The sequence below is a fragment of the Poeciliopsis prolifica genome, unplaced genomic scaffold (genome assembly GCF_027474105.1).
Source record: "Poeciliopsis prolifica strain line A6 unplaced genomic scaffold, Auburn_PproV2 SCAFFOLD007, whole genome shotgun sequence".
Taxonomy (NCBI): Eukaryota; Metazoa; Chordata; class Actinopteri; order Cyprinodontiformes; family Poeciliidae; genus Poeciliopsis; species Poeciliopsis prolifica.
Genome location: NW_026562382.1, coordinates 4587999 through 4613657, shown reverse-complemented (window position 1 = coordinate 4613657; position 25659 = coordinate 4587999). Strand labels below are relative to the sequence as shown.

Genomic DNA, 25659 nt, shown 5'->3' with positions numbered 1-25659 from the left:
ACAATAATAATAATAATAATAATAATAATAATAATAATAATAATAATAATAATAATAATAATAATAATAATTTCACTCTAACTTTTAAATAAACGGATTTACTATATTTATTACAGAACAAAAGTCTGCATTGTACAGTCTCCTGCTGCCAGCAAGTTCTGTGCATCTTTCCTGTTTACTTCACCATGTGCTCGTAGGAGTCCAAGCCCCGCCCCTCTTACGACCCGATCCAATCAAATGACTGAAGCAGCGCGTGGGCGTCACTTTTGAGGCCAATCGCTGCGGACTTGTCTCATGCGTCACAGAAAAAACATGGCGGCGCACATAGTCAGAGCTGTGAGACGTCTTCCTGCACAGTAAGTCTGTTTCTGAATGTTTACATGACCCTGAGTATTTTTTGCTGCGTGTAGAAATCATTTCCAGACAACATTTCGGGCTGTTGCCATGTTGCAGCGGTCGGCTGCAACATGGCAACAGGAGGGTTTGAACTTGAATTAACGAAGCTTATAAAGGTTTTGTGGCTACACGATGCAGCTAATATGTGCTTAGATATGCTTTTGTCAAACTAAAATAAGATCAACATCTGTGAGAAAAAAAAAAAACATACAGGAGAAAACAGTCATGTAAACAAATGTTGCAGTACTCAACTTTGGTCATGGTAATATTTAACAGGTTTAACATGTGAAATAAACAACTAGAATTTAAAATTAACTGACTTCAATATGTTTGGACACAGAATGTGCATTATTAATAAGCCAGTCTTATTTTTTTGGAGAAATCCGAAATGTTGATGGAGTTCAAACTTGTATGTTTCTGAAAATAAAGCTATTTATTTTACCTTGGTCTTTTTTAAACAGTTCAGAAAAAAAAAATCTGGTAACTAGCTTCTTTTAGTCTGCACAGCATTGTCCAAATCAAAACAGTAGCATTATTCCTGTATATTTTCCAAAAAAGCCATTTCCTTAGAAACTCATAAAACATTGTTTGTTTAGCTTATCAAACCAAACCTAGTTTTTAAAATTTATCCTGACCTTTATTTTTTTTTTAAAACAAGTAAAGAGCTCATTACGGGCTTTGATCATTGTCAATGGACTTCTAAGTTCAGCTAAATCCCAAAATTTTAAATTGTGCGAGGCCATAACAATTTAACTGGTTGGATGATAACGATGTCATACATTTGTAAAGTTCTTACAAAAAAAAAATCTATTTTATTTCAACTGACTGATTTTGAATGATCCTGCAAAATTACACTTCAGGAGTTTCTACCGTCTTAGTGTTTCGTGGGAGGAGTGAACTTACAACGGCTTAATTCCTGTGCGAGTGTTTTTAATATTCCAGAGGTAGTTGTGAGTCCATCAGCTACTTTGTGACATGTGGGTGTAATTGAGGAGGCATAAATTTCCAGAGGCACAAAACTGACCGTCTTGCTAAGTTAAAGTGTGAAGTGATTTTCACACCAGTCTTGTAGGTCTGCCTTTAAGTGTTTAACACTGTGCTTGCATTGTTTAACTTGACGTTTTCACAGATACCGTTACTCTAGCTCCTTTAAATTTGTCACGCTTCAAAGTTTCTAAGCATATATGAAGTTAGACTAACATTTCAGGATATCTCCGTTGGCAGAAATACGCTACAGCTGGCTCTTAAACAGAAACTGTTCATACTAAATGTTGGCGTGTCTTTCTGTGACCCAGTAATTCAGTGGTTAAATGCAGCCTTCTTGGAAGGAATGCGTGTGCTTGTTTTATGGACAGCCTAGAGCTCTCGTCGCGGCGTTGGCGGCAGACTGCTCTTTGTCACAAACACCCTCATGTCAAAGATGCAACAGCATCCTGGAGGAAGCATTGGCTGCCACTATGAAGTCGACAAGTGATGAAAGTAGCCTAGAGGTTGTCAATTAAGAGAGCCAAGGCCTGGACCTTATAAGTTAATGGGCAGTTTCCCCTCACAGGGCCTGCTAGGGCTTTATAGCACTACCTATAAAAAGCCTAAGTGTAATGCACCCCTATAACGTTTTCAATTAAGAGAGGGGGCATAAAGCCGTGCAGACACTTGGCATTCATGCTACAATAGTAATGCAGCAGCATTGGTCTATAACTGGAAGGGGAATTTTCGATTGCCCCCGTTTGTATTAAGTGGCGGCTACTGTGCAGAATTTTATGTTGATGGCACCTCATGCTGACTGGAAGCATTACAGACTTTCTGCTGTCTTCTCATCAACATTTTTTAGCTTTGTCAAATGGATGCTCAGCTTGAAGCTTTAAAGCACGTCTCCTCTCCGGAGATAAATGTTAGCATATCTCGGTAATGTTATACCGCGATATGTTAATGTAGTTAAAAAGTCATTATAAAAACATTATTGTGCTTCACAAATGCGCAATAAAGAAAATGAACTCTGTACTTTACTAATTCCATACAATAAAAGACTCGCTAACACCGTTAATAATCTCCAGTTCTTCTAAATGCTTCACCAGACTCCCTCTTGCCCATCTGGCAGTCCTCTGTGGCCGAGCTTTTCTTAGCTTCCGGTAGAAAAATAAATGAGTGTTTGAATAAACACCAGAGTGTTGACACCTCATTTCCTCATTGATTGGTGGTGGAAGCTGAGCTTAAGGTGTGTGGCCATAATCCAATCAAGCAAGAAAACAACCACTGGGACTTTGTAACCAAATTCTGCACATATGGGACGGGCTGAGCACACTGGCCCGGCAACGTTAGCCCTCATGTCTTCTTGACTATTATATGGTTTATCTACTCTTTAACTGTTTGCGGAGCTTGGAAAAAAAAAATGCATTAGCTTTTGTTTGTTTGTTTTTATTCTGTCTTGAGCCTAAATCTTCTTAGAGGTGTGCTTCATTTTTCTTTTACAATTAAGACTAATTTTAAGCAAACGAATCAATAAATTGCCCTATTACCTGCTAAGCTTGCCTTTGAAATCCATTACCGAGCATTAAGTTAACACATGTTGCTGTGCAAAAACAAAGCCCTGGTGATTGCCGTGGAAACCAGCTGAGTAAACATGGTTGAGACAGCAAGAAAGAGAGGCCTACACTTGTCTCAGCACTGACTAAGGTGGATACATGAGGCCAGCAGATGGATGCGGCAACCTGTATCCCACAGAAGAAGAAAGAGGGAACAAAAACAACTAGAAACGAGCGCTTCTCCTCGAGCTCCAACGCCTTTGATCAACAGCACATCTTCGGGCCGCGGTGTAGGACTTCTTACGACCCCGGAGAGCACATGGAGCGGCATCTGTATAAACACGACGAGGGAGGAATGTGTGAACAATTGCAAAGAAAGAATTTTGTTCTCGAAACATGGGGTGGACTTAGCTGACGGGTGGTTTATGTGGTTAAGGATTTGAACGTGGGGGTTGGATCAAATGAGGAGCTGGGGAAACAGTTTCTGTTTTTAATGACAACACAAGTGGGAGACCCATGTTTCTGCTTACAGATGTGAGCCAATACGAGTGTGGCGATTGGGTTATCATTTCTAAGGATTATGCGGTGCTTTGTGATTTTATTACATGTTGTTTTGATGACTGGCTTTTTGTGTCTTTCCAAATCATAGATCGGTCAGATTTGATGGAGTTATGAAGCAGACGATATTTAAAAGTAGAATGTAAGGAAGCAGATGGGACTGATTTAACTTAGATTAATGATCCAAATCTGAAACTCTTCTGATTCCATCCTCTCCTTTCCCAGAGTGGTGCTTTAGTCTTCTGACAGCCATGCATTGTTCTTGTGGCCATGTGGATGGTGAGTAGTTTTAGGACAATGAGGTATACTTTATCCAGAATTTCCGGTCTGATACACAGAACTCTTATGAGAGGCCATTTTTATAGCCAAGTATTTAAACAGCTCAGCAGGGTTTTATGTTCTTGTGTGGCTTTTTTTTATGTTTGTTTCTATTTCTTTCTCTTTTTTTTTGTTGCTCCTTTTCACACACACATGTTAAATATGCATGTTATGTGAGGTTATTTCTAATCTATGAAACTAGGGCTGCAGTCCTTAAGTGAACCTCTTGGTGTCAGTGTTGTCACTAGACCTTGGGAAGAGAAAGGTAGGTTATTTTTTTCCAAGTGCTTTATCTAATCAGTATCTTGAATTCAATAATTGGTCGCGGAAATGTTGTTTGGAGTATATGAGAGTAATTCTCGATATGCAGTGTGGATTAGAACAAGTTCTCTTCTCGCTATGAGAAATATGTTGTTTTTGAGATACCAAGTAATGCCGGCAAGTAATGATGTTCTTATTGCTGGAAATTGAATTTGAGTGTGTTAATAAACAATATAAACATATTAACCCTAAGGAAATACAGTAAAACAAGAAAAAAAATTGATAAACTAGTGTTTTAGTTGATGAAGGAAGCATTTAGCAGGTTTCATCAACATATAGAGGTAGGACAGTCTTAATAGTGGACAAACCGTTGCTTGTGAATCTCCCAGAACGGTGGTTGCTCGTTTTTTTTTTCTTTTACATTCTTTACGATTTCCGCTCTGTCTTTAACGTCTTCAGACCGACATTGAAGGTACAAGTTGACATTTGGGACAACACTGAGTGAGACACATGTTAGACAACTTGTAAAATTAGCACCATTGAGGTTTAGGGTTTCTAGCATGTTAAATAACTCGGCCTACTCAGAGAAGGCTGCTACATCATATGTTTTATATTTGTTTGCCAGGTTCACACAGATGCACCTAAAACTAAGAATTTCAAAACTTCAATTTAAATACTTAATTTAGATATTGCTCCAAGGTAGAAATTCAGATTTTAAAAAAACTAAACTAAACATTATTTGTTGTAGTTTACAGACTATAGAGCCCTTTAGGGCTTGGTTCAGGAAGATTAACACGAGGCGATGAGAACAGGGCGAAAGGCCTCAAATAGATTATTATTATGTAACTGATGCCACAGCTCTGTGATTGAGACCACAAAAAAATAAATAAATTGAGATTATTTTATATTCCTAATGTAAAAACAGAAAGCACATTCTGTGTTGTGAGCTGTCATGGAAGTCCATAGTGTGATTCAGGTAAAATTATCTGAGAAAATATACAGAATAAGACATCATGAAAGTTGCATAATGTTTTATGCCTTACAAATAACACGTTGCCATTGTTTTAGTTTATTTACTGCGACCCGTAAAGTAACACTACTTAGTTTAGTTCTGCTCAAATCCAATATACTTTATTAATCCCAGAGGCAAATTAAATGTCGTTTTAACTCATCCTATTTTCTTCACAGTTGTTGTAGATGTCGATGGCTGTAGGCAGCAGGGATGTCCTGTGGCAGTCTGCGTTTGAACACTGAACACTCTATTGTTTGATATCAGCCATGAAGAGAATGTTCAGGATTGTCCGTATTGTTTTATGGGAAAGTTGTTCACTCAAACTTGCAATGGTTTACCTGGAAGTCGTAGGATAAAGGATGGATTATGTTTGCACCATAAACAAAATTTCTCTAGGGTTTTTTGCAACTGAGGTGGTGTCAATACAGTTGCTAAATTGACTAAATATCTGAGGTGTGAAAACACCCATAGTTTCCATGTACTTACTGTATCCAGATCGCTGAATCTGTCTCTCTTGTAAGTGAAGGTAAAGTGTAGCAGCCTTCTTTCTTTCAGCCAGCTTACTGGCAGTAGGAAGCAAAGGGGTACTGATAACACACCTAAGATAAGGTTCATTGTTCTTTCAGTGTTTATACTAAACAACATGAACAAGTTCTGTAAGATTTGAGGTACACTGTAGCGGTGTTCCTGTAAAACAAAAAAAAAACAAAAACAAAAAAAGAGAAAGAATTAAACCTCCTGTTAGAACATGTCAAACAAGATGTGTTTTTCTGATTTGTCTGAACAAAGAGCAGCTAGCCGGCTACTTTGTTTTGGTATTTTGCTGAATTTGGGACTTGTTTGTAACTTCTCATCTCATTCTGGTTACAGACAGGCAGCCTCCTGTTAGCACTGCACTTCATTAGAACCAGGTTTCAGTGGTACCACACACATTCAAACAGCAGGGCCATCTCCCTCGCATCAAAGGCTGTTTCATACAAAGGCCTGTGTCTGTGTCTGTCCTCCCATCAGTGTCTGCTAATGATGCATGCCGCACACATTTTTAACACCGACACCCTCCCCTCTCGCTGTCATTCATTCAACATACTCACAGTCCAAATGTCTGAAACCATTTCTCGCTCTTTTTTAAAATCTTTCTTTGTTTCTCTCCCCCCTTCTGCCATTTTGTGGTGTTTGTTTGGCTGCTGGGTTTTGTTTGTTTATTGTTTCCAGATGGCAGACACAGACTTCATTTGTGTGGCTTTCAAGTTTCCCAGAGAGTGTTTTTTTTTTTTTTTTTTACTGCTTTGGCTCGAGCGCTTATCCTGTTTCCTCTCGCCAGTCTTTATGATGGGCCCTTTTAAATGTAGCAACTGGAAACAACTGTCCATTCCAGTCTGCGCTTGGGAGAACGGCAGAAAGTGTCTCTTTTTGGGCACTCTCCATCTAACCTTTGGTTTTGATGTTTTGCTCCTGAGAGCAGTCTTTGCGCAGATGAAAGTGATGATTTTTGTCACCATGATTATCCATCCCACAGAGACATAAAATTCATTATGGAGACACAACCTTTTATTAGACTGAATTCTGCTTTAAATACTGTATTTAAAAAAAAAAAATGTATATTTTTTTCTCAACTCTTCGCCTGTGTTAGTCTGGGCATCATTAAGCTCTATGACATCATGTATTTACAGGAATCCAGGGGGCAACTGGCCCAGTAAACGTGGGGGTGGACCAGCGCTTGTCTTTACTCATCGGATGCGGTTTTAAGACTGAGCAGTAATCAAAGCTTTATAAAAGCCGCCCCTCCTCCTTAAGGAGGTCGTTTCTCCTGGCCTGGCCGTCGCTCATGAGTGATTAGCCTGGCATTCCAACCTGCCTAATCCCATTTCTGACACTGATTTTTAACTCGCCAGTCATCATGGTCATTAAATTTTTTTTTTGAGCCAAACATGCAAGACTAATGGGAGGACAAATAAGCAGCTTCTTGTTCTTTTCAAGTGGCGAAGCGGATAAGTGACTCAACTTATCTGCTCAGATAAGTTGAGTAGACATGTATTTTTGTCAGATCGCTGGGAAGTTTAAACTGTTGCTGTCTCGTATTTTTGTTTGGAGAAACTTGCCATATTTTTGATGTCTGTAATTGGAGGAGGCGGGGGGAGGGAGGCAGTTCTGCATAAAATATGATGCCAATGGTAGCATAGTCGTGACAGTAACCTGTTTGTGACCTCGCACAAGGGAATCCAAGCTAAAGTGTGAGGGGATCGGACTTTAATGTCCACGTAATCACTGGTGTTTGTGTTTTACCACCACTGAGCCTCTGGCTGGCCGGCTAATCTCATCAGGGTTTGGGGCTGCGGTGCCGGGGTGAGGGAGAGGACAGCCTAGCGTGACCCACATCTTTGTGCCAGGACGGTTACAACACTCCAAGCTCTGCTGCGGCAGCTCCGCCGAGAATTTACTACAAGGCCAATTGCCAGGGTGTTTACTACCGAACAGTCTGGCTCACCGAGATAATGCCCGCGCTAATGCTCTCTGAGGACACTCACTGTCTCAGAGACGCAGATTTTTAACATTTTAGTCTCTTTCATTATGATTTAGATTCAAAAAATTTTTCTGAGTTTTGGAGAATAAAACCAACAAAACACAAAGGGACATACCTCACCTTTGTTATTTGGTCAAGTCAGAAATGCTTTTGAAATGAAAAAAGAGAGGCTTGACGTGTTGATTCTCTTCTTGAGAAAAACTACAAATTCTTTTAAAAATGACTTGTGCAGTAGCTGTTTAGAGTTTGACTGCAGTTCTTTAGCTTTTAATGGCTGCTCATTCTTTTTGAAATGACTGTCTACAGTTTGGAGAATTAACAACAGCTTGTGGTCATGACCTCTGCAGTCAGTTCATATTAGGATCAAGGAGCATTGTTCATTTGTCTCTGAATGGTTATGGATTCTTTTAATAAGCTAAACTGAACTCGAATGGTGACTAAACATCACACGTAAGTTTAAGATAAGATAAGACAATGAATTTGAGCAAATGTTTGTCATCATTTCCATGTGGTGCCACATTACATATGATGCGATTTAGTTGCTGTCGATGTAATAAACCACCACAAAGTAGCTTTTGATTAAATGGAAGCATATCACCTAAAATATGAACATTTATCCTGACATTCTGTGTTAATTACAGCTTGACCATTACCTTCGAAATTTAGAAAAGAATAGTGTATTTAATATTATCTCTTGAAAAATGCAGCTGTTTTATAAAAGCCTGTAGATTTTGATTGGTGACATTAGTAAACAAACTTCATGACCACTAAGGAGCACAGCCGGAGAACAGCAGGTAGATAAAGTTTTGGAAAAATTTAATGCATGGTTTGGTTATAAAACACAAAAGCTCTGAATCTCTCACAGAACACTCTTTAATAAACAAATAATAATAAACAAAACTGGTGAATGGATTGCAGCTAAGGTGTGGGAGAAGATGCTGTGGTGAAATTTGATTAAGATTTTGTTCTGCATCCAACATGTTTGTCCTGTGCATTTCACCACAGGGAGACATGGTGGTGGCAGCATCATACTGTGGGGGATGAAGGGACAGGAAAGATGGGGAGAGCAAGAGTAGATGGATAACACTGGAATGGTTAAATGCTGTCCATCCACAGTGACTGAGCTTGAACTACTATTTTTAAATGAGCAAACCTGTCTGTAGCTGATCATAACTGAACCATAGAGTCACACCACAAACCACTCACCGCTGTATTGAAAGCGAAAGAGAGTTCTAGAAAGTTCTGACTTCCGGGAGATGAATGCCAATTTCAGCCACATTGTAGGCGTTCTAGTGTCCTGATTGCAAATTTTACAATTAAAATCTTCCCAACTGTCTGTGAAGGACATGAGTGAACACTTGCAATTTCAAGTCGCAGTAATCTCCATCAGCACAGGCAGTCTGACGAATACGGAGTTTAGGTTGAATATTACAGAAAAGCATGCTGTGAGTGGATGTCTCATAGCTTTTCAGCTCATGCATCTGTTACACAGAATTGTCAGGCTGGATTGTAATTCATCTTGCTTTAGCAGAGGCGTAACAATAATCGGTAATGGCAGGCTGTTGGATTTTTGTTCCATAAACGTCAAATCTACAGACTATACGATGACTCTTATAAATAGAGACATGTAAAGTAATTTTTTCCAGTATGGGATAATTAAACTGACTTTTAATTTTGTGATTTTTGAGGCAAGTGAAGCCATATCATTACAGGAAATAAGCAAAACGTTTCAAGGAATATCAACATTTTACCCTGATGTGTTGGCGATTTTTAAACCATTTCACCTATAAAAGTTCTGACAGCTGATGGCATTTCCTCTCCATCAAGTCACCGTCCAACCACGACACACACACAGGAATGACACTGTGTGTGTGTGTGTGTTTGGATGAGATACTAAACATTTGACTTTCCATTTTATTTCTGGCATAGCTGCTGAAATATGTAGTAAGAATTGTGACTGCAGCTCCCTTTTCACTCTCGTATTGATGTTTCAACTACCTTGCTGGGCTTCCATTCACATAATACTTCAGTATGTCAAAAGTGATCACAATAAAACGGGCTTACAAATCACCTAACAGGAGGTCTGACAGATGTATTTTCCAATATCTACTTAGTATTATTTCTCAAAGATTGTGAGGGAAACTAGATATTTAAGAATCAGACACAGGCTTTACACAGGCTTTGATCTCTGGTAATAATTAAAGCAATAATCTTGCATATCCATCTGTGAACACCTGTTCAGATCAAAGAAACCATTTAGGATTCAAAATTCTCACCCCAGCATAATTATCGCCTGGTGGATGATGCGGCAACAAATGAGCGCTTATTATCTCTTTTTGCTTTTCTTAACCCTTCCTGCAGACTGTTGTACCTCTGCAAATATAATGTCAGATTAGCTTTTATACTAACTGATTATGGGTGCTAAGTGGCTTTACAATTTTATCTTCAGCTTGACTGCACACAGAAATTTGGTTAGTTGTGTTCTTGTCAGTGATTCAAACAAAAAATAAGTTGTTGGAGGGGAAAAATGATCAAAATTGGCATTTATGAACAGCAAGGATAGTCTTTGTTCTCAGGAGAAACAAGGCTATACTTATAATGATGCTTCATGGTCTGTTGGGTTTTCATCAAATTGAAAAAGTGTGTCCCCCTTAAAAAAAACAAAACAAAACAAAAAAAAAACTATTCCCAAATTGATTTATTTGCTTAGGTGTTAACCTGATATGAGGACACTTATTTTATCAATAAATTAAAAACATGCTTTGCTCTGTGGTGTTAAACACTTGAGCACAGACATATAAACACAACCAGCATGGTGGGTTTAGTTCGTCTTTGATGTACAGCCACTGACAAAGAAAAAAACGACTCCCTCCTATGAAAAGATTACAAATAAACTACAATAAAAGAATTCATTCACTGGAGGTGGCCTGTGTCCACCGCATCTGTTCAAAAATACTCTGTTATAAATTAGTAGTTTATACTTTGATCTTCTAAACGTAGTGCTGATGCCGATCCTTTATACCAGAACTCACTTAATGATGCCTTACAAGTTGAGGAAACGCGTTTGCGACTATAACACATTAGAGGAGAATAGTCGGATGATGGACAAAATCAGATGGCAGAGTGACCACAAGCAAATTGCCGTGCCTTTCAGTCCCATCTTTGCTGATGCGGTACTTCCTCAGGCTTTTGTCCTCCGTTTAGGGCACAGCTGTCAGGTTAGGTGCTACCCTCGCTCCCCGCCTGAAAACCTAAGGTCATGCGCCACTGCTCCCCAAACACTAAATGGGAGCATTAGACACACTGTGTTAAGAGCGGCTGGTGTTTGGGTTGTGGCTTTGGGTGCTTGTCTTGTCCTATGGCCAGAGACATGTGCATTGTCACAAGGACACGCTCACAGCTGCACGCCACACTGCAGAAGTTATTCTCTGCTCTATGGCCCTCTATTAGGAAACAGATTGAGGTAAATGTCCATTTTCCCTTCTGCTGACTTCTGCGGTGTGTCCTGGTTATTGACTCTCATTCTATCATTTCAGTGTTTCCTGCTTGACAAATCTGCAAGGGATAAAAGCCGGCAAGGCCTATCTACTCGTATGCAGTGTTGCAGTTCTTGATTATGCACCACTGGCATCACACCTCAGCAGGGTATAAGCAAACATGAAAATTAATTCACAGCTAAATGCTACTATATTCAGTCTGAGGGGGAGGGAAGAGAGGCCGTCAAACAGAGATTTGCACTAGTGAATATGGTTTGTATTAAGTACAGGGTGGACTGAACACAGACAGCAAAGTCATTGTTCAGTCCTGTGCAAAACCAACAGGCTTACACAAGCAACACAGCAATAACAACACGATCGCCAACGTGTAAAGAAAGTGCTGAAAGGCTGTATCCTGATGTCGGCACTTCTCAACACCAACCTTAATATTAAGCAGATGATCTCAACCCCACTTGGCAGCAGTGCTACACCATTAACCTCCCACTCAAACTGAATGTAAGGGGACCTGCTGAAATAACTTTGAAGTAGTTTCAAGAAAACACAATTCAATCTTCTCTTCGTATAATGAACATCCATGGACATCATTTTTTTATGTTTTTTTTTTTTTTTTATACTTTTCTGGCTTATAGGTCATGTTCAAATGGAGCCTAACTGACATTTTCTAATCACTCCGGGTACATGTTAATGCCAGGTGTAGGTGGGATCTTCACCATTAATACATATGTTTATCAGTGGTGCAATCTCTTCAAGAGAGTTGACTTCACAACCCATGGGGCCGTAAGAATCTTTCCCTGTTGGTCCAGTGTTTCCGAAACTCAGATTCTTTGTCCATCCCCGGATTGGTTAGAGCTGTTTGGATTGTAAAAGGTTGACCCACTGGGTACAGAAAGGGCAGGGATAATATGATAGGTAGTTAGTGTTTTTAAAAAAACACATTTATTGAGAAGTAAGAAATATCTAGCTGAAGTTATAAGCATAAATCCCAAAAAAATTGTAGTGAGCCAAGTGAAATTAGACATTTTTTAATTTCAAGCCATTCTCCAACTTAGCTCAGCATTAACATGTTTGTTTTTCAACCTCATGTATCACATTTTAAGAGAAAGAACAGTATCCTATCAGTTTATTTGGTTAAAGCTGTTGAGCTAGTTTGACTTTCAGCTGCAACTATGCCATCTTTTAAGATTTTCTGATATGAACTTAAGCATGAAAGTACTTGGCCATGACTTTGAGCAATGCAAATGGAATTGCCCCCCAATGGTTTGGTATGCACCCAGCTGGCCTTTAAAAGGTGATAATTGGAAAATACAGGATCAAGTCACAGTCAAAGTGGGGACTTTGTGTAAGACAGAATTATTCTTAGAAAAGAGAATACAGAGCCAGGGAGACAGGTACTGGGGTATTTTAAAAGAAAAGATCAAAACTCCACATTTCCCCTTGATCTTCTATTTTGTACTATGAAACTGGACATAAGCAACATACTCCTTACTGCCATTAGTTTCTGGAAACCCCCTTCTCCGCATTATTCAGGATGTCTTGGTTAAAACTCCAAGAGAAATCTGCATCATGAGTTTCTCTGAGAGTAAACAAAAAAGTAATAATGGATGGATACTTTTAATAATACCGCAAAAATTACTGATAGGCTTTGTAAAACATTTTTAAGCCAAACAATTTTTTGAAAGTTATGCCATTTCCAACCAATTGGTAATTATCATCCTACATACACAAGTGCATGCACACACACATATAGTTTTTTTCTGTCTTCACAAGACTTTGCATCAACTTCTTTTAATTTTTCATTAATTTCTACAGCCTAACCCTAAACATTTCCAGGAAATGCCTAACCCTAAATCCAACCTGAACTCAGTTTACACCTTAGTACTAAACCTATCCCATGAACCATAAATACCACTTCTTCTTCTTATGAGGCTTATGAATTTTATTCCACCAAACCGCTTTGGTTCCTCTGTCTTGAAATCTTATCTTGACTGAATTACACTTCTGAGAGACCTTTAAAATGCACGCACCTCCCAATTTATTAAATGTGACACAGCATTCCTTCACTTGTCAGGAAGGAAGTTGAGTAGGAAGGTCAAGAGGCCTGTACAGGAGCCTCTTCCCTTTACAAGCCAAAATTCAAAGCATTTCTACACTTTACTTCTTGTGTTAGCCTGACCTAGTGTAAGCCTTTGCATCCGGTCTCCATTTCTGTGTTCTTTTCCAAGGGAATGTGACGGTGATAAGACTCTTTTGAAGTTTAGCTTTACTACAAAGGGGGAAGTGAGGGGTTTCGGTGCATAGAGGGGGCTGCCCTACAGCCACCTGCTAAACCGTACAGACACCTTACCTTCCTCCTGTATTTAGTTATGGATTGACTTTTCTTTGGATTTTGGGAAAGAGTAATAGTGAATCTCCCTGCCTCTGTGAGATCTATAAAAATCCTCATGTCAACAGTTTCAGTCACTCGTTGATCATTAGGCTTCAGTCCAGTCAAAACAGTCTGCAGCACGACACTCATATGCCCCGTGTCAATCAGCAGGCATTTCCAGAAACGATATGCCAACACCCATTCTGTGCTGTTCAGGAAAGATTTCGCGAACTTCAAATGGAATCTTCTTAATGACGTCCTGTACCCGATGTCTGCTCTGCTGGCTGCATGTGAGCCAGTAATGGACCCGTTGTTTGCACTGCCGTTGGCAGGCAGTAACATGGTTAATATGAACGAGACCAACAAATTTAAGTAACTGGTCAGTCAATAGTCATGGACTTTTGATCCTGATCAGGTTGAATCGACAATGAGAGGACTGTTTCTCTTCTGAACATCCTCAATAACCTACATACAAAACAAAAGCTGACTCAACTAACTGTAGCCACTTTAATTGAATTGTTCTCTGTATTTTGGGCTCACGTGTCCATGACTCAACAGCTTGCTCAACTATAAAATTGTATGTAGGACACCGATTTCAAAAGACAGAGAATTTATTAGGTAGCAGTCTGTGGACTGTGTTTAAGCTATTTAGAAATGCCCTACTTCTACACATTTAAAAACATAAGTCGATGCTGAAATAATAAGCAGCAGAAATGCACAAAATGCTGTTTTAATACTTACGGTATTTGATATATTCTTGTAATAGGTCCACTAATATTTCCTTTTCCTCAGAGAAGTTAAAGGCTACCAAGGTTCAGCCATCAAAGGTCATAAAAGGGTGACAGTGATAAAAAAACTGTTCAGAAAAGGTTACAACTTTCAGCTGTGAGGATTAACACAGTTTTAGTCATAAATATTGAAGTATACAATGGAGTTTTTATCTGAAACTGTCACATACGAATCAATCTTTCATTAAAAAAATAAAAGACAATTATAATTTAGCTTTGGAAAATAAAAGGATAGTACCCTTTAGTTGAAAACTAATTATCTGCTAAACTTTCTGCTCCCTTGAATAAACATAGAATGAACACTCTTTTGTACACAGTAGCCTTTTCTCCCTAATCTACTTTCATTTGACAAGCATTTATGGACAATTTTATGCCCATGAACTTAACCATGGCTTACAAGTTTTAATATCAATTTTGGAAATAAATAGCCATAAAAATTTTCTAGTCTCACAGAAGGATAAAATCCTAGCCTAAGGTCTCTCTGCTTGGAGTCTGCATGTTATCCTTGTTCAAGTCTAGATTCTCTCTGGGTATTCCGGCTTCTTCCTGTCCAAAATCATCACTGTTAGATTGATTAACCTCTCTAATTTTCCCTTAAGTGTGAGAGTGTCCATGCATCATTGTTTGTTCTGTGTGTCTCTGTATTACCCTGGGATGGACTCACGACCTGTCTGGGGATCACCTTGTCTCTTGCCCAATGGCCACTGGAGACATGGCACCAGCCAACACCCCTCCAGGGCGGGGAGCACAGAAAATGGATGGATGTTTTTCTGGTAGAAAATAAGATGGGTGCTCTCTGAAAAGATAACAAACCAATGGAAAAAGTAGTGTCACTCAAATAAAATATCAGTTTTTATTTACCAGTATTGTAAAAAACAACAACAAACAAACAAGCAAAAATAAACAGAATTTGTACAGACCCATCTCATTAATCACTGGATAAACATCACAGATTTTCCAGAGGAAACATGTTGGAATAACAAAATTCTGCCTGGTATGTGAGTAAGTTTGAGCTTAGCTATATTACACTGAGCCAAATTCCACTGGTTGTTATTCTGATGCCCTCAACTTACTGATTTTTGTCAAATATGAAAGTGTTTGACTCCTAATGAAATCCAAAAAAGTATAGGTGACCTCTAGATGGTGGTAATGTACTGGAGTCACATAAGCACAATTTCATGCAGTAAATGATGAGAAGGCTAAGGGAAATGACTTGTAATCATCAGTTGACAAAGCAGATGTAAATAGACTCAGGGGAGCACCAAAAATTCCCATGTTGACCATCTCCGTTTTGAAACCCACAAATGTATGCTCAAAAATGTATGCTCAAAAATGTATGCTCAAAAAGTACATGCACAAAACAAATTTGAGCTGAAATGACCAGCAACAAATTCATCTCCCTGTTGTAGGTCTCTTGTGTCGAAATTATCTCTGTGAACAATTTGTCTATCACCTTCCATAGTAAAGAAAAAAAAATGTGGCAGAAAGTAAACTTCTGTCTTTACTCTTGTGTGTTGTCATAGGGAGCTTTGAAACTATTATTTCGGGCTTCTGACATGAGTTGGTGCAAAACAAAATTTAAAAAAAAGAACTTTGAGCTAAGTTTCCATGATCCTCCCAGTAAGGGAAAGGAACCCACCTACACCACACCCATATGGGAGCAATAGGGCAACACAGGGCCTTACTATTTTCCCCGTCACTTTCCACATCATGTTGTTGTTTCTGAGTGTTTCATCTATTCACACTCTACAACTGTTAATGTTATGATTAAATGACACTTGTGCTTCACCATGAAACTGATGTATGGGCAACTTTTACCGGCCTAGATGATCACTTGGCACTATAAATACAACTGTGATTGTCTGTGTGTGAGAAAATAGTGTGTAATTGGTTTTTGTTTAGCTTAAAACTGTAATTTAGCATTAGATTAAATTACAAGGAAGAATAATTATACTGTCTGTTGAACAGGACAGGCACATGCAATGTTTATGACAAGTGTTTGCAGTTTTTAAACATATATATGAATCTTTTATTAAGTTAGTACGTTTAAAAACCTTTTTCTTCTTCAGCCTCGTGTGAAATAAACTTTTCTGTTTCGCCCTGAAAGTCAAAGGAAGTATCTTTAGGGTGTGTATAGTGTTTTAATTGATGCAAGAAGTGAACTAGCCTGTTATCTTTTCAAAGTAAAGCATCCACATATGTTTTACTAAAAACAAGACAAAAACCTTCGTCTTGTCATCTAAATCATCTGGATTTGGGGGTCTATGTATTTCTAAAATGCAGGACAAACAAATTGGTACTTCAAATTGATCAGTAATGACAATGCCTGGTGTTTGAATCAAAGTTCAGAAAGTGGAAGTCTTACGAGTTATTGCTTTGGCTTGCCAAGTATGAGCTCTGATAACAGCTTTGCGAAGCTTTCTGTCTATTTGGCCTAAAGCTGAAATCAGCTGTAGAATATCAATTCTCTTGTCAGATCTCGAAGTGTGAAATAACCTCTCATCAGCTTTATTGTAGACCATTTAAAAGTCTCTGGATGATTTGTATTGTGGTATGCATTTTATTTGTAAAAACTGATCTTGTCAAACAATTCTGATTTAGAGCAATTTTACAGCCCATGAAAAAGCTGCAAACTGTTTGCCAAGCTTCTTCTCTTTCATGGCTGTGTTATGCAGAGAGATGGAACAGGATTTCTCTCCATGTGGTGCACAACTCCTGCCGAACTCAGACACTCTGACAATCTCACAGTTCTACTACAGCTTCCTGCATCCATTACTGCTTTTTCTGTGGGAAATATGATGCTTATTTCACGATGAGGTGCTCTGATTTGATCAAACTGCTATTAATGACTTAAACAGACTTTGCATGAGGTAATTAACATTTTATTTTAATCTCAACTACTTAACCATCCAGCATATGTATAAACTCTGGACTATAGAGCATATAGCAATTTCCAAGAATTCAAAAGATTGGGAAATTAAAAACCACATATTGCAGTTAAGGGTTAATGCAAAATGCCAAAGCCAAACTTATTAATACTGGGGCCCATAGACTGACTGGAGGGGCTTTCAGCTTACAGTCCCCTTTATGTGGACTTTGCAGAGTGACTGCAAGCTTCTATGGGGGGTGCTGGCCTATATAATACTTCCATGGTTTTGGCAGTCAGATTTTTAAGAAACTTCCTGGTGTGTCAGGATCAGTCAGCCCTAAGCCAGTCTTAATTAAAGGCTTGGGGCTGGGCAGAAGTCGAGGGCAAAAGGCATCCCTGTTGGTTAAAAGAATGAAGCATCTGTCATTATAACACTATAGGGAGCATCAGCTTTATTACCTCAAATTCCTCCTTAAAGTGCCCCCCTATTCAGTACAGAATACGCAGGAATGGTGATTTATCAATGCACTTTTTGATTGCTTTGTTTTGCTGAAAACATTGAATAAAAGCAGGGTAACCTCTTTATTTTAAATCATACATTTTGGCTGTAACTTGATTCAAAATGTAAGCATATTATTGAAATTAAAGATTCCTCCTAATTTATAAACACTTTCTCTGGTTACTTTTATAAAGTACAAATAGATTGTTTAACATAATGGTGCATTTCAAAGTAGATTCAGTAGTAAATAGCTTTTACAGCATTTGAGCTTTCACATCTAAGTACATTTTAAATGTTAAATGCATGTAGTTATCAAGTTTAGCCACTTGGGGGCAGAGGTAACTTACATGGTGAGATCTGAAGTAGATTTAAGCTGGAGTGTGACTATTTTGGTTTTGGTTTATTAATTACATGGAATGTGATCCGAAACTGTCCCCTTATGCTTGTTCACCACTCATACCTCACAAGAGTGAAAACTGGACAAATGTCACAGATGTTAGTTTTTTGGTTTCCTTATACATTCAGAATTCTACCAAACCTTAGATAAAGACTCATTATGCTTAGTTTTTTTCTTCGTGGAACTTTGCAGTTCACCCATCTGCCGGATATCTTTTCCCGGGGCCCGAGGAAGTGTTTGAGTCAGCGCTTGAGTTTGTGTAAAGAGGCTGGAGCAAAATACCAGAAATGGTATCGTTCACATTAGAGCCAGATATTTAAATAATCCCAGCTAAGTATGATTCATTGTCAATGTTGTGTCTATAAACATTGCTGAGTAAACTTCTAAACATTCAGCAAGTGAGTGTTTTTAGTCATGCTGCCGTGGCGGCGAATAATCTTCTCCTTTTTCGCAAAGTTAGAGAAATGCTTAACACTTTGACCTACCAATTTAACCTCTGTAGAATCTAGATGCACTAATCAAAGTTTATCAGGATGATCCCAGTTTTCAATCATTCTGAGTTCTGACCTGCTGATTCTGACTTTCAGCTATTCAGATTTTTTATTTATTTTTATTTTTTTTCTGGCATATGTGGACTGTACCACATATGCCAAAAATATGCAGCAGTTACTTTGATACTGTAATATTATCCCAATTTATACATAAAATCACATATCCTGCACTTAAAAAATATATATATATATATATAGTAAGAAGTGATGTGGTTTGACGCATTTATAGCCTAAAAATGGTGGGAATTCTTAGTTTTGATCCAATAAAAAATCTATTTTTTTATATTGAGTGGAAAATGCGCAGAATCCAATCTTCAGCCAATCGGTTGTTACATCTCTGCATTGCGGCCATTTTCTGTCATTTAAAGCCTTATTCATTTCAATTACTTCCTTGAGAACAAATTTGGATTCGATATAGTCAGAAGACTTTAACCTTTTAGTCTGCAGCAACGTTTGCCTTATATCCACTCATTTTAACGGCAACCATATCCATTGTGCCAATTTGACGCAGCGCTATTTTATGAGCGGTGCAAAGTGTTCTCACCTGCAGATCTAATGCTGTTAATGCATTCATATCAAGGAGGATTATGTAACAGCTCTAACTGAGATGGAAAGTGGAGCCACCTTGCCAGTCGTAATGCATTCAGGCACCACAGTGTCAGATGGCCCCGGTGATCCAGGGGGCTCAAGATGGCATTTCTGTTCAGCGGTCCGGATATGTGTGTCTGCGGGCAGGCGTGAATATGCGTCTGCGTCGCAGTGTTTGTTAAGATTAGCCTAGGATATGTGCGTCCATATGGTTTGATGGTGACACATTTGAGTCTGTTTGGCCCTGTGCCAAATGTGTGTAATGATTATATTGTGCTTGTCCATATGTGTTACTGTTTTAACATCGAAGCCTTGCCAACCTTATGTGTGTGTGTGTGTGTTTTTTTTTTTTTTTTTTGCTCTGGAGTTTGCGTCCAGCTAGGCTCCATTAGGCCATATGACCGGTGTGTGATCATGTGACACACACGGTAGCAGTCTGTATCTTGTTGGGGGGATAAATTTGTTGATCCGTGAGAGCGCGTCAGGGGGAGATTGTCCAGTGCACGCTGGTTTCTGTGGTTTGCCCATTGTTTGAGAGGGTGCTTAAAAGTAAACACCAATCAATCGTCTCCGGCTCCCTGTCTCTTTCCGTGTCCCCCTGACACTGAATCGGTGACATGAGTTGTGCAGTGCGCTTCCTACCTCTCATCTGCCTCTTTTCTCCAGTGCACTGTGATACTGACACTGAAACCCTCCCCTCAGAGAACAAGTGTCAGCGTTTGAAAGGAGTGCACAGTCCTCCCCCCCCCAGGTTAGAGAGTGCTAATACTGATTGAGGTGGTGATTAACTAAACACTGATCACAGTGATTTTGCTTGTGCTGCTGCTGCCTTACAGCAATCGACACGCAGCCGATCGCAACACGACTGGGACTGCACACATAACAGATAAGCACACATAGAGAGATTTACATTTGTGAATCTATAGTGTAAGCTTGCTCACCAGATGTTCTGCAAGCCCTCTGTGCTGCATATTTGACTTGATAATATATGTAGGTTATTTATAGTTTTTGTTGACGCTTTAAACTTTCAACAGACTTGTCATCACTTATATGTAGAATAATGGTTACACTTTAAGCGTAAAGTAAAAACAAACAGAAACATCTGAAGCAGAAACAAAATTAGGTTAATTTTATACCAAACAAATCCTTCGAAAACAAGAGTTGAGTTTTTACTCAAGGGGGATGAATTGGCTGCTACTCTAAATTCATGGTAGACTGATAAATGCACCCATTGGTTGACCAGACAGTCTAACAAAAAAAACAAAAACAAAACATAAGCAAAGATATTTGTTTTGGAGATAGAGCCTCAAGTATTGACCATGTTTGAACCCCTGCTGTCAGGTTGTGAAACAAGCTGAACATATTTGCATGAAATAAATAAACATTTCTCTCATATCCAACCCTTGTTTGTGGCAAACAGTTTACTGTCAGATATGTATGCGTCATCTGGCTCATTTCCTATGTTCATGCTACAATAACACTTCTTATTCAAGGCTATAAGTAATGTTTGCCAGAAGACTATTGTTGTCATTTCACTCAGTAAGTTAATTTAATCTGTTTGTGTAGCACCACTTCACAGCAAATCTCTCTCCGCATCTATTTACAAGACATGCACAAGCAATTCTTATTCAATTATACAGAATCCAGGTCCATTTAATTTGAATTCACATTCATTCATTGCAATGGAGGAGACAGCACTAAACCAGGGGTACTTTTTATTGACGAGAAAACCAAAGAGTACACTGAGTTGTTAGCAGTAATAGTTTCATCATTAACTCCGTCCATGAAAGATGCTGAGCTAAACACAGAAACACAGAGCCAACAGAACCTTCTTGGAAGACTTGGAAGGAAAAGACAGCTGCTGCAATCGCTAAAAATAATGCATGAATAGAAAGAAGTTGGATGATGCGTTGGGATGTTTTGACAACTATTCAATGCACCTTTTTCTGTCTGCTGTATCTGTTTGTTAATGCAAAGTTGAAAGGGTCAAGTGTGTTGGTATTGTTAGTATGCATGTGTTAGCTTGGGAACAACAAATATCCGCGAGAAAAATGCTGTTCTGCCAACATTTCCCCTGCCCCTCCACTACTGGCACAAACCCCTCACCCCTCAGCCCAGGGCTGCGATCCTGCATAGCCGGCGTAATGAAGCCATATAAGCCTGTTATTTGCTGCTTTACGGCTTGTTTTATGAAGGTGAGTTGACAAGCAGCTCCCAGGATGGTTCCTGCCACTTTAACACACAGCATTACCAAGAGAAAAGAAGCAGAGAGGAGGGAGGGCAGGGTAGGCTGGAGAATGCACTGGGGCCTTTATGTTGTCCCTACCAGGGCTTTGATGGGTAGAGGTCTGGCTGCAGGCTATCACTGGTACATTTTATGTCTTCCACCTTTTGTCGGTGCAACATTATTGACGTTTGACCTATGTTACTGTTCCCACCTCCTCTTCACTAATCAATTCCCACATTGATCCATTAATCAGCCTGGGTGATGGCCAGTGAAAGGGCCCATAGGTATGTGAAGAATTGTGGGATAGGCCTCGGGCTGCTTCGGAGGAGGGCCCTCACTTGTAGAGTGACCTCTTAGGATTGTGACTCAACAAGTGATTGTCATTTATTTTAAAACTTAAGGTGACCTTTCTTTCCACAAAGATGGCCTTTTTCACTCACTTAAAGTTGAGATCTTTTCTGTTTCATTTGTTTTTATTATTTAACTTCAAAGCAGAATAAATATATCTAAAGAGAAGAACATTTGTTGCCCCAAAATATTTTGTTCTAGCAGTAACAAAATATTGCAATATATATTCACTACTACAAAAAAACAACACGGACAAAAGCATAAAAATACCCGCTACTCTACTATTTTACAAACTACTGACCTGAATGAAAAATAGGAGACGACTGTTATCTAAAAAGAACAAATCTTATTCAACAAGATCTTATCTGTCACTTGTGAATAAAGAATTTTAGACCCCAATCTAAGTCCTATAAGAGGATTGTGATTTGAGATGAACAACATTTGGAATCTGACTTGACCTGTGTGTTTTCAGCAACAGAATCACAACAACAGAACAGGAAATGTTCCTGCTTGATCAGAGATCAGGCTGTTACACCAACTGAATATCTTTGAGCTTGGCTGTCAGGAAAGTCTGCTTAAAAAGCTCTTTAAATTTGGCTGGGTGTCTCCCTCAGGCAGGCTGGCTGTAGGTTCTGACCCAGGTTATTGGACGGCTGGTTGGTTTCAGTCTCTGGATCATGTTGTGACAGGATTCTTAATATAATGAGGATAAACTCCGCTAGATAACTTGCTAATGACAGACATTTTTCTTCTAAAATACAATGGAGAATCAATGGCATGAAAGGAGATTAAAAATAATTGTTAGTGGAGCTTTCTAGTTATAGATGGATCTGTGCTCCAGCACACCAGATTAAAAAAAAAATGTATTACTTCAGGTGCTTCAAAAATCTACTAATTGCCCAAGTCAGGTGTGTGACAGCAAGAAAACACAAAAACATGCAGGACAACGAGCCCTGAGGACCAGGATTGACAACTGGTGGACCAGAGCTAACTTCTGCCATAGGACATTTTGAAGAAATCTATAGAGAAGATTGTCTTGTAGGTGGTAAGACAGTCTTTTGACATTGAAGAATTTAATAAACCTGTAAGATACCGGCTTTAATATTAGCAAGTCTTATAACAAGGATGGTCTTTGAGTGAGAGCAAACATTTTTGTCTGTCTGACTGTTTCCATGGAGTTTGGGCAGAAGCATAATTGCACTTAGGCCACAAACAGAAATGGCTCAAATACACAGACATCCAGCAAATCAAAACAGAAGCTGCGGGAGCGGAACCCGTCGTCCTTTGATTAGTCTTGGTTTGGGTTTGGTTTAGTGTGAGCAGACTAAAGGCATCACCCCAGCCCGTCTCTGCTCTTGCCAAGTTGGTTGCCAAAACGGCAAAAAATTTTGGAAAGAAAAGTTAGACAGAGGAAAGCTGTGGGCTGCTTTTTGCCCACCCGCTCCTCGGTTTGACCGAGATCCAGCCCACAATCACTCAGCTCTTGTGGGTTTAGTGAATTGAGAAGACGCTTCTTGTGTAGATTTTTCAATTCTTCAACATGTCATTTGGCCGGGAGTGCTATTGTCCCCTGCCCCTTTTCTCCTTGCTCCTTCTGCCGAGACAAGTCGTGTCATCCCCTCGTGATCAGCACTTTTGTTGCCTTTGTTTTTGGCCCTACCTCAGAAGTCCATCTTGTCTTTTATGTCCCTGCCTTTCATGCATAAGGGAACAGTTGTGGTCTGTTGTGGGACTGTTCCACTGCATTTCCACCAGTGGGGTTTCCTTTCATTCATTTCAAACAACTACAATGGGCTCTGAGGGCCTAAATGACCAATGCAGAGTGCACAATTCTTCAGAGTCTGCTCATTTTGTTTTGCCAGAGTCAATAAAAATGCTAAGTTGAAAGCTAACCCCCTTATGCCCTCTTGGAATAGAGTGGCTGGTTTGACCTTTCAAAGCCCCCTCTTTATTAACTTTTAATGATGAATTCATTCTGTTTTTCTTTTTAAACGTTAGCTAACGATTACTATTCTTCACACATTTGGTGATGAATTTTGATTGATTTTTATTATGTTGCAACAACTAATTAACTTTACCTACAGTCATAAAACCCACACAGTTGCATTTTTAGTCTTTTGCATTCTGACTTTTCCTTACCCTGTGATGTAGATTAAGATGTATTTATTCTTCTAAGCAAGAAGTGGGGTTAGCTGATTTCATGCAAAGGAATGACAAAAAAGAGGAGAGAAAAGATTGCTTCAGAGACCTGGCATAAAAGCATTGTATGCCAATTTGTGAGCTGGGAAAACTCCTGGGATTTTGGGAGGGATTACAGGTAGACAGGCATTGGCTGGCGAAGATAACTGCCATGACTTCAACCTCATTGTGTAGATTAAGGCCTAAAACCTGAACTAATGAGACTGGAAAGGGGTGAGAGGACATGGATGAGAGGATAAGGAAAGGGTTTAGTTGATTGTGAGGAGTATTGTTGCTAGATTTAACTAGCTGAGAACAACACAGAACTATTGGAGTGATCGGAGCAACTAGAAAGAAAATCTTAGCCGAAGGAAAAGAGCCGCAGACTTGGGTTGAAGGTGGATACATAAAGCTTCCAGGACTATTTTTTATGATGTTATAAATCAGGCAGGGGGCCAGTTATCAGGATCAATGTATACCTCCGATTTAAAGAGTTATGGTTTAGAAACCAATAACCTTTTATTGCAGATGTAGGCCTTTTAAGATCCATTGGCCACAATTGTGGCTCTGTCTTTTCCCGACTTGTCTCCTGTGGTCATCATAAAAATTTGAAACCCAAAATACATTTAGTATTAATGCAAGCTGCAAGTCCAAATATACCACATTTATTTTGTAAATGTTTTGTATGTTTTAATACCAATGTCCTTTAGACTAAAAAAGCACAGATGACAGTGGCCAAAATGGTAAGGGTTAGATAAAGTGTTGAGGTGAAAAATATTGCTATAAAGCTCCCTAATATCATGGGGCCCTACTAAGTTTTTCAGACTAAACATTGAAATGCTAGAACATGCACATTTTGTATTCTAAAATATATAGTAACATTACATTGTCTAAGCTGTAATATATGGTGATTCAGTTGCAGTGACTACCATAAGTAAAGGCGATGTCAAATGTTTTTGCAGTTATTGAATCCAGCCAGTGATCAGCCATTGTAATACTCTGATGACACCTTGAGAAAATATATTTAGTTCTTTAGTGACCAGAGTTGTCTCTGAATATATGGAGCATTGACAACCACCCCTCCCACACCTGTTGCTATCCACTGCTGGCTTAGCTTGCTACATTTTCCCTTCTGCTGACAAGCGAAACAAACTAATCTGTTTGTGCATTGGTAATAATTGTTTTAAAATCTTTGTGCAAATACTCTCATACTGACTCATGAATAACAGTAACGCATATAAACATCATCTATTAACATAGAGCAGATGTATTGATATGCTCAAAAGGAGTGGTGTTTTTTTTTTTTTGTTGTTGTTTTTTTTGGTCTAAAGACGCAGGACTAGCAGTACATTAATAAAACTGTAACATATCCCGAATGCTATTGTCTCCCCTGCTCCTTCTTTTGTAAACGAGATCCTGGCCGCTGTAAACACTACAGCCCCCAGCTGTTCTAATCTGGAGGGGAATGGATTGTTCATCCTGAGCTTCCAACTTGCTGGAGGGCAAGCAAAGGAAGCAGGGGGCAAAAGAAGTAGAAAAGAAGTGTTTGATTCTGTCCTCTGACCTGTCTTGGATGTCTCTAGTTAATTTTTCAACATTTCCGTACCATCACTCGTGTTTCCAGTTCTGAAGCAGCGTAGTGAGAGGGAGGGGGCGAGGGGGGAATTCAGGAAAAGACACATTGCAGCATCATGCTGGGAGGTTGAGCAGATGCGAGGGAATGCTTCAGCTTTCTTTTTCTTTAAAAAGCCAAGTGTCAGACAG

At 39.2% G+C, this 25659-nt stretch overlaps 1 protein-coding gene across 1 annotated transcript in view; it reads left to right on the top strand.

The window, feature by feature from the left end:
• The first annotated feature begins 297 nt into the window (after nt 1-297).
• The window catches only part of clybl (citrate lyase beta like), a 60169-nt gene continuing 34807 nt past the window's right edge, over nt 298-25659 (top strand). The window contains exon 1 of the mRNA XM_055031816.1: nt 298-356. Coding sequence (XP_054887791.1) covers nt 313-356 — 44 coding nt within the window. The 5' untranslated portion in view covers nt 298-312. The remainder of the gene's footprint in view (nt 357-25659) is intronic.